The 14,357-nt window shown below is 39.3% G+C and overlaps 1 protein-coding gene and 1 long non-coding RNA gene across 14 annotated transcripts in view; one reads left to right on the top strand and one right to left on the bottom strand.

The window, feature by feature from the left end:
- The window catches only part of LOC111848705 (nuclear factor 1 B-type), a 106,822-nt gene that overhangs the window by 78,207 nt on the left and 14,258 nt on the right, over window positions 1-14,357 (bottom strand). For 4 of the 13 annotated variants that reach the window (XM_023820906.2, XM_023820908.2, XM_023820907.2 and 1 more), the window contains exon 1: window positions 2,109-2,831. The exons of 6 other annotated variants lie outside the window; for them this stretch is intronic. In XM_023820906.2, the coding sequence (XP_023676674.2) occupies window positions 2,109-2,138 (30 nt within the window). In that variant the 5' untranslated portion in view covers window positions 2,139-2,831. Of the gene's footprint in view, window positions 1-2,108; window positions 2,832-5,306; window positions 5,682-14,357 lie in introns of those variants that run through there. 3 more of the 13 variants (XM_072697675.1, XM_072697678.1, XM_072697674.1) reach the window with 2 other exon arrangements.
- On the top strand, window positions 7,646-13,896 carry LOC140593525 (uncharacterized). The gene is made up of 2 exons (XR_011993926.1): window positions 7,646-7,755; window positions 12,844-13,896. It is a non-coding gene; the product is annotated as an uncharacterized lncRNA (long non-coding RNA).

Here is a 14,357-nt window from a genome sequence, read left to right as displayed (position 1 = left end):
AGTAGCCTAGTTGCCATAAAAGCGCAAAACTAAATCTAATATCTCACTGTGCCACACAGGAACTTTTCACATCAATAATATTCATACAAAAAAAACAAAAACAACTAAATGTCACTGTCTTTGGCCTGTATATTTTTTTAAGTTTTAATGTGCTGATATAAAAAATAATTTTAAGAATAGCTAAGTGGCTTTATAGCCTGCAACCTAAATTTAAAGGCGTGATAAAGGAACTGTGCAAACACAACAATTATCCGCACAATTGTGCAGGATTAGCGGGCAGCCGGAGCTGAAACGCGTTACACAAAGGCCACTCGGACAAGCAGGGGTGACGCCACAGCACTTTGCCCCGTCTGTCAGTTCCCCTTTCCGCTGCCGAGCAACCTCTGCTGAGTGTGCTCTGCTGGAGAGCCAGCTACAAGGGTTAACCACATATCGCGCTTTGTTTAGGCAGGCTGCAGCGGTTTGGGGGAAACCACCGGCAGCGATCCACTCCTTATCGCGGCTCTTGAGACGGCTGCACTCGGAGGGTGCGATGCCGCTGAAAAAAAACTACCTGAGTCACACAGGACGGGTTGGCGCTGGAGTCTGAGCGCCAAGCAAATACAGGCGTGAAGGTCAGAGACGTAAAATAAATACATCTAAGTATTCATAAAATGCTTGGTATGTCACTGAGATTACCTGTGCCGCACAATGGGCACACAGAAGAAAGAGAAAGTGGTAAAATAACAATAACAATTATAATAATAATTATTATTATTATTATTAATAATAATAATAATAATAATAAAGATTCATTTTATTGTTCATTCTTAATATTTTAACAGTTACTAACTGATTTGGGGCTTTGATTGAATATCTGATTTGAAGTTTAAGATAATTCCTTCTTTGACACTTCCTTGAAAAAACTGCTTTTAAATTACCACAATTGTTCCACTGAGTACAAAACCAGTACAACTACTTTCCAGTACTACATGATACGTAAATGTTCTCTAAAGCGTAATGCCTGTAAATTAGGATACCCATTTCTAAGAGGTTAACAAATAATTGTTCGTGCAGCTAAATATTTTAAAAGCAATTCCATCATGTTTTGTAATGATTTAACTTAGAATGTCCTGTGAGATTTATAAATAAGTGTTCTTAGAAAAATATGTGCAGCTGTAATGCGCTTCATGGTGTTAAAAAATGCACAAAAGACGTTCTTGAGAACAAGTAAAGCTGCACTTTGGACTCTAGGTTTTCTGTGGTAAATCTATAGTCTTCATTTGTGCAAACCAAACCCATATCTCAGTCAATTACTTTCGGATGCCAAACAAAATATAAACACTAAAATTGTGTCAGCCAAAAATCTAGAGGACTCTGTCCAACCACTGAATCAACCTTATCGCTGCTTTCATCTCCATTCACAATGCAGGAGCGCCTTCCCTTTCGTTATATAAGGAGAGTCCTTTATGAAACACCAATTTAAATACTCACTTAAGGACTGCTTCATTCGACAAAGAATTCTTTACCTACTGGCCATTTTCAATTTCTAAGAAACTGTAATGAATGATATATAACGTTCCCTGCTGCATTTTTTACAGGCAAGACACCGGACTTTACAATACTTTTAACTAAAATACAAATGTAAGACCTTCAGCGTTATACATTGCCCGCGCAGCGCACAACACTGCAATTCGAATTTTGGAAAAAAAAATCGTATACCATAATAATCTATATTATACACGCATTACTGTTCCATTGAATTTTACCGAAATTAACAAGTAATACATTGTTCCTAAATACATTTAAATTTATAGAACACCAGCAATTGTCTTTTTAATCTCCCTTTGCGCAATAACATATACAATCGAAAGAATAACCTACATAGTTACCATTCACCAGAATTGATTCCGACACAGCCGATTGTCTTAAGCGCCTTACTTTTTTAGGAATAAACAAAATCGGTGATAGACTTGAATACGTTTTCATTATTTGGTGCAGTCCTAGTCGCCAACGTCCACATGCAACCTTCAAACGCAGAACATATCTAAATATCTTAATTACTAAATGAAACGCGACTAGCACGGCAACGCAGCAGTAATTAAAACAAGAAGAGAAAAGGACTATACCTGTGTTAGACAAATTGGAGAATACATCATGACCTTGATTAACACAACGCTACTTCACTTAGCCGCAAACGTCCCTGGAGTGGATTGATTTTATCGATTCATTCCTCCGTGTCCACGGTGCAGCATATGCACGGACACTGAAAAGTTTGTGTCATTAAAATCGCAGTCAGATATTATCCAATAGCGTAAAACAGCTCCGTCGATCCAAGCCTCCTCATTAAACTGTTCAGATTCGGCGAAACATCTGATATACGCTAAAAGACTTAAAACATATCATGGTTGCATCCAGGAGACAGCAAATCCTGAACTGGAGAAAGACGGCAAAAAATACCGTAACCGGAATCAGAGATTAAGTCAGATTTTTTCTGCTGGAATATCGTTCACAAGTGTATTATAAAAAGTTGCAGGCGCCAAATTTCTGATCCTGTGTTTGCTTTTCTAACTTGATATAATATGGACCGGGAACACCCTCTAGTCTGCTCGATCCTAACAAATCAGTCTCGAGTTTTTTTTTCTCATTTAATTACACAGTCATACTCCTCCTCTTCCAGCAAAGCTCATTCCATTTCCACCAGCCCACGTTCGCCGCACTTTCGGGAGCCGCAGCATAAACGCGATTTCTTCCCCCCTTTTCTTCGGGATTTACGTTATCAGCGGAAAGTATAAGAGCGGCGGCCCCCGTCCTTATCGGAGCGAGACGGAAAATCCCCCCACGCTGCGCTCAAGTCGGCGGCCTTATTCCAACTCGAACTTGCCATTGAACGCAAAACCGCCTCCAGGCGTCCCGTTACGAATGGTGCCAGATTGTGAACATACCGAGTTGCTTATGAACATACATTTTAACTTGCATACCTCCAATGACTTTACACCGCGGATCTATGGAAATGCAGTCGCGGGGAGTGTTAGATGATCGGGCAGAGAAAGCATTCGATCGCGCACGCCAAAAACCGCGTTGCTGTGCATCAAAAGTTCAGCTCCTGAATTTCGACCCTGCAACCGCAGAGGAAAGCTACTTTAACAACTTGATTTGGTCTATCGCGGTTTATATGAAAACTATAAGGACTTCGAGGTGAAGTCTGAATGCAGATTGCTTACGGCTTATGCAGAAATATGTACGGGCTTTGGTGTGACATGGCATAGCTACAAAGCACATTTGTCATTGTATCTAATTTGAAACCATTTTTCTATCAGATCCTTTACATTTTTATTAAGCAAAATAACACTATGACTTACATCAACAAGCTTGTTTTATTTACTTTCGGTTATTTTGTTTGGCTAATACTACCAACAATAATCAATGCTGTGGAGTGGACTTAAAAGACAATGTTACGAACAACACGGTTTTTCAAGTTTTGATCCCCTCATGAAGTACAATGGAGAGTTTCGTCGATATTATGAGCGAGGAAATGCAGCGAATGTCGCATTTCACTATTTTGTATAACTTTGGGGTTTTGTGGTAAGTTAAATGGACCTGTCAACAGGCCGGGCTCAGTTGTAAATTCCACTGCGCATCTAACGGAATCAGCAGCATTTCTGTTTTAAGAAAAAGCTTCTTGTCTTTTCATTGTGCTTTTTGTACTCATAAGTGCAGCCATGCGAAGCAGCATATTAAGTGTTATCACATCTGTAAACAATACTGTGGCCATCGTGTGCATTCTAAATTACTTATGAGGGCCTGAATAATGATTAATCATAAATGAGATTAAATAACCAAGTCTAAAGTCATTTTTACGCAAAACCCAGCTGTGTTACATTATTAAATACTGAAAATTACAAACGGATCTAAGGAAATTAATTTAAGTTATGGCAATCCAGTGAAAGACGGGCAACTTCCATTGTTCTAATATTAGCGATGCATGGCACCCGGATAGTGTCCATTATGCACAAAATGTTTATTTATAGTGATCTCCATAATAACACAGCCTATGTCGGGCATATAGGCCGAGACGTTTGGTGTAAACTCACGCGCAGGAAGTCACATTCGATCATAAGCGACATTTAGGTTGACACATTAGATGACTGCGTAAACTATATATTAAAATAATAAAAACTGTTAAAGAAACGCATCAGGAAAACTAAACAAAATGTCTAATAATATATGAACTGCGAATTTTAATAAACGGACTACGACTCTGTATTTATAAATACACGTCTAAATAGCTCGAAGTGATAATGTTACTTTGGCGCCTTTTTATGCAGACTCGTATTACAGCAAAAGTTTGAGGATTGTTGTCTCTCCTTAAATTTAACTGCGGTCCCGAAAGGAGGTGGAGAAGACGGGCCTGTTCATGGGACTAATAATAATTCACATCACGCCACATCGGCATCTTGTGTCAAAGTCGAACCTGCTTTCCCCGCCCCCTCAGCCCGCGACTTGCCAAGTGTTCACACACTGCGTTCAACCGCAACTTTATGGAAGACATATCGCCTGCATTTAATAGCGTGATGCAATGAGGAGTGCGAAAGGAAAACAATGGAGCGCACGATTTCTGCAACACTACTGTCTACTTGTGCATCCCATGCAGTGTTCGACCAGCTAGCTAATCCAAGTCGTGGCGCACCACGTATATTTAGAAATCATAGCACATTATTTCTAAAATACAGTCTGCTTTTAGATACACCAGCGATTCACAGGAACAGGCTGAATACGAACTCATTCGCAATTATATTAAGCCATAGCATCTACTGAAATGTAAACTACTTTTACTAATCGATGTCAATGGTCAACAGTAACTACAAGAAGGCTGAAATATAGTCATGTAAGCGAGAAAATAAACTGGGGGGGGGGGGGAAATGACATTCGCCCGCAAGCACAGACAACTGAAGGTAAAACGCATATCGCTAATATCTCCCGTGGCATCACCTCGCATCTAATGCAGTGAACTGCCAGAAACGGAGGTGGAAAAAAAAGTTAGCTAACGCAGGAATTGTGCCAAGTGCAGCACTTTGGGCGCTCGCTCTACCACCGACTTCTGACATTACTGTGACCCACATAGAAATGTTGCCAATTCAAAACAATCAAAGATCTACTACCGTTTTCCTCCACTCGGCACGTGCAATATAACTCCCCATTTCCCTCAGACCAACATGTGATAATTTTTTTTTCAGGAGGAACATACATTTGAATGCAATACAGTAACAGTTTGTAAAGCACACATCGTTTTAACAAAAAGTACAGGATATTCCATGTTCACGTACCATTGCACTGTATTGCATTTATCTATACGGGATCCTGGAATCTGGGTGAAACAGAAGCCGGTACCTTCACATTTCTCAAGTTCAAATTTGTGCTTTCTCAGTTTTTTTTTTCTCCTCCTAGAAGTGCTTAAAAAAACAACACCGGAAGAGAATTCTTGGCAGAAAGGCGGCAAAGTCAAGGCAGTGAGCACCTCGGATTTTTTTCTTCCTTCCTCTTTTAGTTAGACTTTTGGATAGGTTTTTGGTTGTCGAGTTGAACGCGATCCAGAAGAGGCAGAGTTTTTGGAACTGGGCAGGTCTGCGCCTTTTCTTTCTCTGTCTGGCTGTCGTCGCTGCTGCTTGCAGAAGGCAGAGGGAGCTGCGTACTTGGATTGGATTCCTCGCCTTCTATTGGTGGAGAGCGCGGCGGTCCTCAGCGCTCCGTGCCTTCAGACCCTCACTTCCGCTCGACAGGCATTTCTCATTTGCATATTAACAGACCGCTTTAGCCTATCAAAGCGAGACTGGCCTAAATTGAAACGTGCGGCGCCAGATAGGTCAAAGACCTAAAGACAGATTTTACCCTTGGGATTAAACGGAGAAATAGTCTTAAACTGAGCAGGTTTCAAGAAATGTAACGAAAGCGTGTTTACTACTTTAACGAATATTATTCACAGTTCTATAAAAATCATCAGCCTTTGATTATCCTACAATAAATTTCAGTCTATTGTGTGAATTTGATACCGGTGCCAGTTAATGTTTGCGTAGGCGTTTAAAGTGTTCTGGCAGTTTTATTTAGTTTTAAATACTTGGAGGATCTACAAAAAAATCATTTCACGGGCCATAATTACAATTTTGCCTTTCTTCTTACACATTAAGTTATATTCTAGTATATAGAGATATATTAATTCTGCAGTTAATGCCCATTGTGTTAGTAGGGTCCATCCCAGTGCATTATATTTACACATGAAAACTGAGAAATCAGCATCGGATATTCTTTAAATTACTATTTTTTGATAAATCTGCAGTACTAAAATGTTGTGTAAACCTGTTACAGACTAGAATTCCTGTCTGGCACAGCTTGTCGCTTTTTGGTTGGTCTGGCACTGAAGCTGGTTGGCATTGCTGAGCCCAACACAAAGAAACTTAGCACTGCATATACTGTGGAGCACAGCTGAGACACACAGCCCGGTACATTTGTGTTTGTGTGTGATACTTTGCAAACTGTAAAGATATGACTGAAATATCTGTATGTGGCAATGACTGAGGCCTGTCAGATAAATTATTATTTTTTTAGTTCTATATGTAACCTAAGTGTTCATGTGTATGTATATTTATTTTTTATTCTTTTAAAAACTATTAATAATGCAACACAAAACTAGAAGAAAGTTTGTATTTTCAGCAATAATTTATTTGTTGACTGTATTTTGATGTGTGAATATTTCATGCATTCAACTTCCAGTGAAGTTCAGTGACATTATATAAAGCAAAACTACTTTAGTTTTGATGGAAATTAATTAATTGTTAAATTGCTGGATGCCCCACTAAAATGGTAGGAAAATGCTTGAAACTGTACATTTCAGGCTTCTCCAGCAATGGTAGGGGATTTCAGGCAGCCAATTCATTTTCAGATTTTTTTTCAAGCAGAGTATTAGCACATTAACACCGGTTTCTGGTTTACAAAAAGTATTACTATAAAATGCAATTTTAAAATTAATTGATAATGTAATTATCTATATATATACACACACATATACATTTAAGCAAAAATAATTTACTTATTACATGCATTTAACCAAAAAATAATTTACAGCTGCAGTGCTTAAAAGTAAATTACTAAAATAAAGACTGGGGGCACTAAGTGGATTTAAGACTACTTTTACCAATATTACACAAATCGTAGAATTGTTAATACACTGCAGATTTTTACAGCGAATACTAAGAAAGTGCAGTAAGCATTCTGCATTCCCTGCAACCATACTCCACCTCTGCAATTATGTAATTATGTAATTATTATTCATAATGATATATTTCGGTGACGATCTAAAACCAAAGGTCTGAATTCGCCCAAAATGAAGTGCATTTAAAATTCGTGTTTTAAAATTCCGCTACAGGAGGAAATCTGACTCGGGGAAAAAGGTGTGCTCTCTGCCGCTTGGCTCGCGCCAGTCAAATTTCACAGCAAAACGGGGTTCCTGCGTGAAATTCACGCAGTGCGACTAACAGAAATTTGGGAACTCCTTTAGCGCCGATATGTTCCAAAGCCTTACATTTCTAAAGTACACAACGACCCGTCCGAGCTGTGGAACAAAAACAGGCTGAACTTAGACAAGCTGGAACAGACCCGTCGAGAGGTGGAGTATAGAGCGATAGAAAAGAAGTGAAAAGGAAAGTAAAAATTCCGAAGGCTAATACTGGGTGCTCGTAGCGCAAAAAGTGAATGCAAATCATTGTTACGTGGGCAAACTGGGTAAGCCGCGTGCCACTGCTCCAGTGGCGTTATTCCTTAATATTACATGTAGCTTGATTTAGCACAATTGTTTACGTTCGTCAGATTTCCCGTTGAAAATTTTAGGAATGCGTCGACTTTTTGGTATTGCGGTGAAATTATCCTTATATGATTTTGCCTTCTGGAAACTATAATCTCGTTTTCTGTATCGTTCTAACTTTTAAAACATTTTCTTGTCTCTAAATAATTTTATTCCATGTTATTTTCCAGTTTCATTTAATAATACAATCGACTCATCGTGTTATTTTTTACATTTGCATACGCTGTATTACCCTTTTCAGAAGAAAAAAAACAATTAGTTTATTATGTTATGTTGCTTGGTGCATTCGGACAAATTAATCGAATGTAGTGTGCTTTGGTAAAGCTTTCGTTCGAGTTAATATCACTTACGAACTTTAAGAAGAAACTCAGAGATGACAATTCTAACCATTCCGTTCAATATAAGAGTCGCGGACATTCCCATATGTTTTTCTTTGTCATTCAGTATCTACTTTTATTTTTGCACAACTGTAGTGCGTTAAATATTACGTGCGCTTTGATGTATACACGTACGGCGTTTGTGCGGTACCAAGCCGATAGACGCCGTGTTCTCTAGAAATAATTATGAAAAACTACTGAAACAAGTCACCAGCTGAAATTTTGATTCTTTTAGGTGTAAATTATTATTATTATTTTAATTAAATATTGCGTTAATTACGCACATTCACTCAAACTTAACAGTGGGTGTTTATTTTATTCAATTAATCACAATATTTAAAAACTATACGGTGGATCAATTATCATAATGCTTTAAAGATAAACATTTTCATTACATTACATTTGTGAATATACATTGTTAATTCGAAAAATCATGGAGACACTTGTTTTATTCAGCATTTACACCGAAAAGTCCAAAATTGAAACAGAGTTAAGAATAATACAAAATGTTTCTGTCTACGACTAATCACAACAGCATAATCAGTGAACAAGTGAATGATATAATGCAATATGATAAGAGGTGTGAGGACCCATTTTTCAAAACCATGCCAATTAAACATCAATAAATTAATTGTACAAGACTGGCGTACTTTAAGATTTTACGATGAACACATGTATTTTTAAAATGTGTATGCGCATTTCAAAATATAAATTAAATTTGGGGGGTGGGAATTAACCATACGCCGGAACGCTGTGTTCCGTCTATTAACGATATTAGTTTGTTCATTTGATATAAAACGTATATAAACGTATATAAAAGCGGCATTTAAACTCGGTCTCTGTATGAAATTATATTTTAATACTTGGATCATTTTTCGCAGGAAACGAACACACCAGCGCCTTATAACCCGTCGTGAAAGATAAAACGATTTTTTTTTTTTGCAGTGCAACCCAGGACACAATACATAAACAGATGATTGCAGAGATTAACTTCATCCATCCTGAATTAGTCTGATTCATTCACAGAATGAATAAACAATATGAACAAATAACTTTTATACATTTTAATTGGCTGTGATGCATTGTACTTTCTGCCTGCAAGACAAACAGAATGAAGAGTAAGAGAGGAGATTTGTTTAGTACAGTGAGATGTGACTTGACAGAGAATCACACACTGCACCGCACTGCTGTAGCGTCAACCTGGGTCTGTAGTCTCCGACCACACACAGATAACTGGCTCTCTTAGTCGGTGGTGTCTTTAAAGTCTGCCTCCTCCTTCTGATTTTCCAAGCATGAGCGAAGCATAAGTTAGCCTTGTAATAAAAATGTCACCGTAAACGAGCGCAGTGACCACTACCGTGTAGGATAACCGCCGTACCCCAGGCACATGCCGTCAATGCTGGCTTTACGGGCACGCGCACGTGTGGCACAGATGAGCCCTAGACAAAGGTATGCCCTGGGAGAGCGTTCTCGAGTGAAACGGGGTCAGGACGAGGAAGTGGTCGAGGGCCTTACAGCTTCCGGCGATTCCTGCCTTTTCGCCGCCTGAAGTGTGACTCTCGGCCTGTTTCGTGGCCAAGATCGGCAGAGAAGGCAGCAGAACCACCGGCCTACCGTCTCCCTGCGATGCCCATGCAATGCCCAGTGGGCCTGCGACTGTGCCAGGGACTGCCCCATTGACCCTGTGGGCCTGGGATGGTTTTTCACCATCTGTGATGTCATGCCACTGCCAGTAGCAGCAGCCACCAAACCCCCCCCCCCCCCGCCCGAAGGCACACTCACACACACTCACTCACACACACACACAAACACACTCACACACACAGTACCAACCCAGCATCCAGGCTGGACTCCATGAACCAAGCAGACTGCCTCGGCCCCCTGTGATTGTGGGCACAGTACAAACGTACGGCACCCTACTGGTCCAACTGGAATCACTGGGCAGCAAGGCCCCACAGTATGGGAGTGTGCTAGAAGCATCCCACCAAAACGCAGCAGAAAACATAATACCCTTTGTCCCGCAAGCCTCATAACCTTAGCCACGGTGTCAGTTGACTTTGGTCTTTCCCCTCCTGATTACATCATGTCTTTTCTCGTGAACCGAAACCAAATGCACTGGCACATCGGAATGAATGTAAAATAATATCAGCACTGGTACTCTTCATGCATCAGGCATGCGGATTGCTTTCGGAACATAAGCGCCGACACACATGCGGCCAGATGTCCCCGCTGGCCCGGTGAAACAAAGAGCGCGCCAAGGCTGGATGGACCGCCGCAATCTAAATTCGACTCCGACCGAGCCAGGAAACGTGAGATGGCCAGTTAAATAAATACGCAAATAAATAAATAAATACAGAAATAAATGAATACATTTACAGATGCTTTTTGCCAATGCTTTCCTCTTTTCTGCCTCATAATTTCAGCCTTTGTATAGTGGGTTGGCACTGGCCCACCTCGAACAGCCTGCATGCAGCAGTGACTGAACGCCCCCCCTAGCACTTACAAACCTATATATAAAACCGCGGGGAAACGTTGACGTCTTTATACATATATTTTAACTTTAAATTAATGTAAATAATGAATGAGTGTGAAGTTTAGGTTATGTCCCCATGATTTTTTTTGCTATAGAAAATGTTTAATAATACGACTAATAATAACGGTCTAATTAATCCCCAGACTGCCGTACTCTGCATAAACCTATTTAAGACATACTATATATATATTGTTATTTAACTGCTGTTTTTGGGTACAAGTATCATTATATGAACTCGATTAAATCATTTGCTCGCTAAAACTGGGCACTGGAAATGCAATGGCGAAACTTGCACTTGCGTAACGTAATACTCGACCTTCAAACGCACAAGTCCTTCGCTCGCTGTTGTCCGCCGTGCAGCGCCGTAATCGTGTGCTGGTTAGTAATCTGCCTCGCGGCCGCTGTCATAGCTGCGCCGATTCAAGTCACGACAGGAGCGGCCGCGCTCCAGAGAAATGCATGCTGCAATGGAGCAACTAGTGCTACGCCATTTATCATTTTAGACCTAAAAGTCACTTTGCCCACGTAAGAGTATTAAAAGTTGTGTCAGACCCTGTGTTTTTGGCATGTATTGATAGGCACAGAAAATGGTAAGGAGAGTTTTTGCGCAAAAAAACAACGCACTAGGTAGCCTAAAAAATTGTAATTAAAAAAAAAAGCTGTAGTCTTTTGGCATATGCCCTAAAGCTTCAACTTTGGTGAAATATTCGGCAAGTCAAGCGTTGATTTACTGATGATTTCCATGGCAGTTATCTGAATCTCCGCCAGCAAATTTTATAGTTTTTTTAATCCCTGGCGTAGTTTCAGTAAACCGCCAGAGAGGTATTAAAATACAGCGAAACGTTACTCAGGTAGACTCTCAAACTCCATTTGTAACACAGACAGATCCGTAACATTAAGAAAAACCGTAACACTGGCAAAACATGTAAGCCTACAGTTAATGCGAATTTAATTAATTGCTCTGATAAAGTACGTTCATTGGACAGCCTACATTTTCAGTTTTCGCTATACATTTAAACAGTAGCCACTGAGTGTGTGAAACGTAGAATAATAGAACATGCTGGCTCCTTTAGGCCTAATTAATCCGCTTCAAAGAGTTGACTTTTAAATTTACCTTTTTATTATTTTCTTTTCAGCAGTTTTGTTTGTTATGCAGTAAGGCAAATAGTCCATCTTTAAACTAGTCGTTTTGAGATATATCTGTTAGATTCTAACCTTTACTAAAAAAGCAACAAAATGAATAAAAAAAATCTAACCTAGAAATGGGCGTATTAGATGTCCCGGCAGTGCAGGAAAACGGTACAGTATAACTGGACTTCAGTATTATGGCAAATACATTTTTATAGTGAGGTCATTTTATATGTGCAGCGGTACAAACGTGGTCATAGTCATTCTATATAGAGCCATTTATGCAAAAATTCCAAATTCCATGGTTTTTACGTATACTGTCTGATTCTGCTATAGTTAACTTTTAGTAATGTAGTCTCCGGAGGTCATGCGAGTGAACATCTCTTTGTTTTAAGTATACATAACGATAAACTTGAACCAGAACCTTTATCCAGCAAATTGCAAACCCCTACCCCCACCCCTGAGAAAAGTCAACGCACCTAAATTTCACTTGCAGTATGACGTATTTGTGGAACGTCAGTTAGAGAAATTAATTTATGAGCTGCAAAAATCAATGCGTACCACTCTGTTTCTCTAATGCTGAACACATGTCGTAACGAAACATTTTCGCCTGTGCCTGGAGTTGCATTATGTTGAAAATATCACTTCGTAACCAATAAAAATATTACTGCTTCTAAAAGTAATGTATTAATGATAGCATTACAGTGGTTATGATAACATATATTTTGCTCGTCTCGTTAAGCTACATTATCCATATATATTTTATATTCTGGTGGTTAAACTCAGAAACTAATGACATTTAAACATTTTATGACGTCTTCACCCACTGATACTTGCGCGTCAGATTACACACCGTTGATCCTAAGAGCAACCACTAATTGAAACAGATGTTCTGACACTTGTTAATGCAGGTGATGACATATACCTACTTAAACTACGGAAGGAAAACAGGATTTTTTTTCCCTTTGCAGACAAGACAACAGCGACCATGTCTGAGCGATGAAGCGATGCGCTGAACGATGAACGGGACAGGGAGATTCAGGGGGCGCCACGAATGAAACAGGACTTTGGCCGTGGCTGATTTTAGGGGAGCCCTGGTCTGTTTAATCTAAAGAGCGCTTCCTAATAGGTGGTTCACCCGACACAAGGAAAGCTGACCTGCTACCAGCGTGGACCTTAATGTGATCGTACTACACGCTATACGCTTGCGTCGCAAAAACCACAAAGTGTTATTAAGTTATTAAGTGGCGGCCCAAGTGCATTTGGCCAGGCGTTTCAGTCAAATTAAAACACACATACACAGAACATACTTTATGAATGAATATTTGTGAATAGCTTATTGTATTTTTTGGCTAATTGTAAATTAAAATTGCGTAATAAGAAATATTATAAACAGTACAAATTATCCACAGGGCAAACTTTTAACATCTGTGTTTCTAATTGCAAATTGTTTTCATAAATATTTTTATCCGAAAAGGTCACTTTTCATTGCTGCGAGTGATTTCATTGAGGTGTCTATTTTTCTGCAATTGGCTCAACTATACCACATTATTCTTGCCTGTCTGAGCGTGTGTGTGTGTGTGTGTGTTTGGGGGGTTATGTATATATTACATTGTGGGGACCAAATGTCCTCCACAATGTCATAAAATGTAACAATGTGATAAAAAACCTGTTCTTTTGACTTTGTGGGGACCATTTTTTCAGTCAATCAGTTTTGTAAAAATCTGTGACTGCAACCAAAAAACTACCAACGTTTGGTTACTAATGGTTAAGGTTAGGGCTGGGTAGTGGTTAAGGTTGTCGTTGTTGCGATTAAGGTTTTCCCCAAAGAAAAGAATGGACAGTCCCCACAAAGATATCAATACAAACTTGTGTGTGTTTGTATACATGTATAACATACACATGCACAAACACATAGGCCTATATATATTTTGTCTTAGGCAAATATGAAGCTCATTAATTTTAAGAAAGTGAAAATAATTTTTGTTTCATTTGTCATTATAGAAATAAAATTCTGAATTGGGTTTTGGAATGGAAAATTATTCCATTCATCTTGCAAGTTTTTTTCCAGTTGGGAGGGGGACTGGAGCCTAATCCTTGCAGTAAAATGCATAAGCCAGGGGTGGACCAGAAAGGAGATGCCAGTCCGTTGCAAGGCACATAAACAGTCACACAGTACAGGCGATATAGTTCACCTTTCAGCACGTATTTGGACTGTGTAATGAGGGAACTCCACACGCGGGGAGCAGCGGCCAGATTAAATACATATAAGTATGAAATGATCTCACATATACACTGCAAAACACATCTAACCAACTAAGGAAAATCAACATTTTATAAGAAGCTGGAATACTTCCTGAATCATTCAAATGTAAAAAATTCTAATGGTTAAAATTAATCAAATCCAATGTTTGATACTGCTGCCATCAATTCCGAGTTTATGCACTGTTCGTATCAATGATGCTTAAAGGACTTATACTGGAGT

This window comes from Paramormyrops kingsleyae, chromosome 12 (assembly GCF_048594095.1).
Source record: "Paramormyrops kingsleyae isolate MSU_618 chromosome 12, PKINGS_0.4, whole genome shotgun sequence".
Lineage (NCBI taxonomy): Eukaryota > Metazoa > Chordata > Actinopteri > Osteoglossiformes > Mormyridae > Paramormyrops > Paramormyrops kingsleyae.
This window is presented reverse-complemented; position numbering and strand designations above follow the sequence as displayed.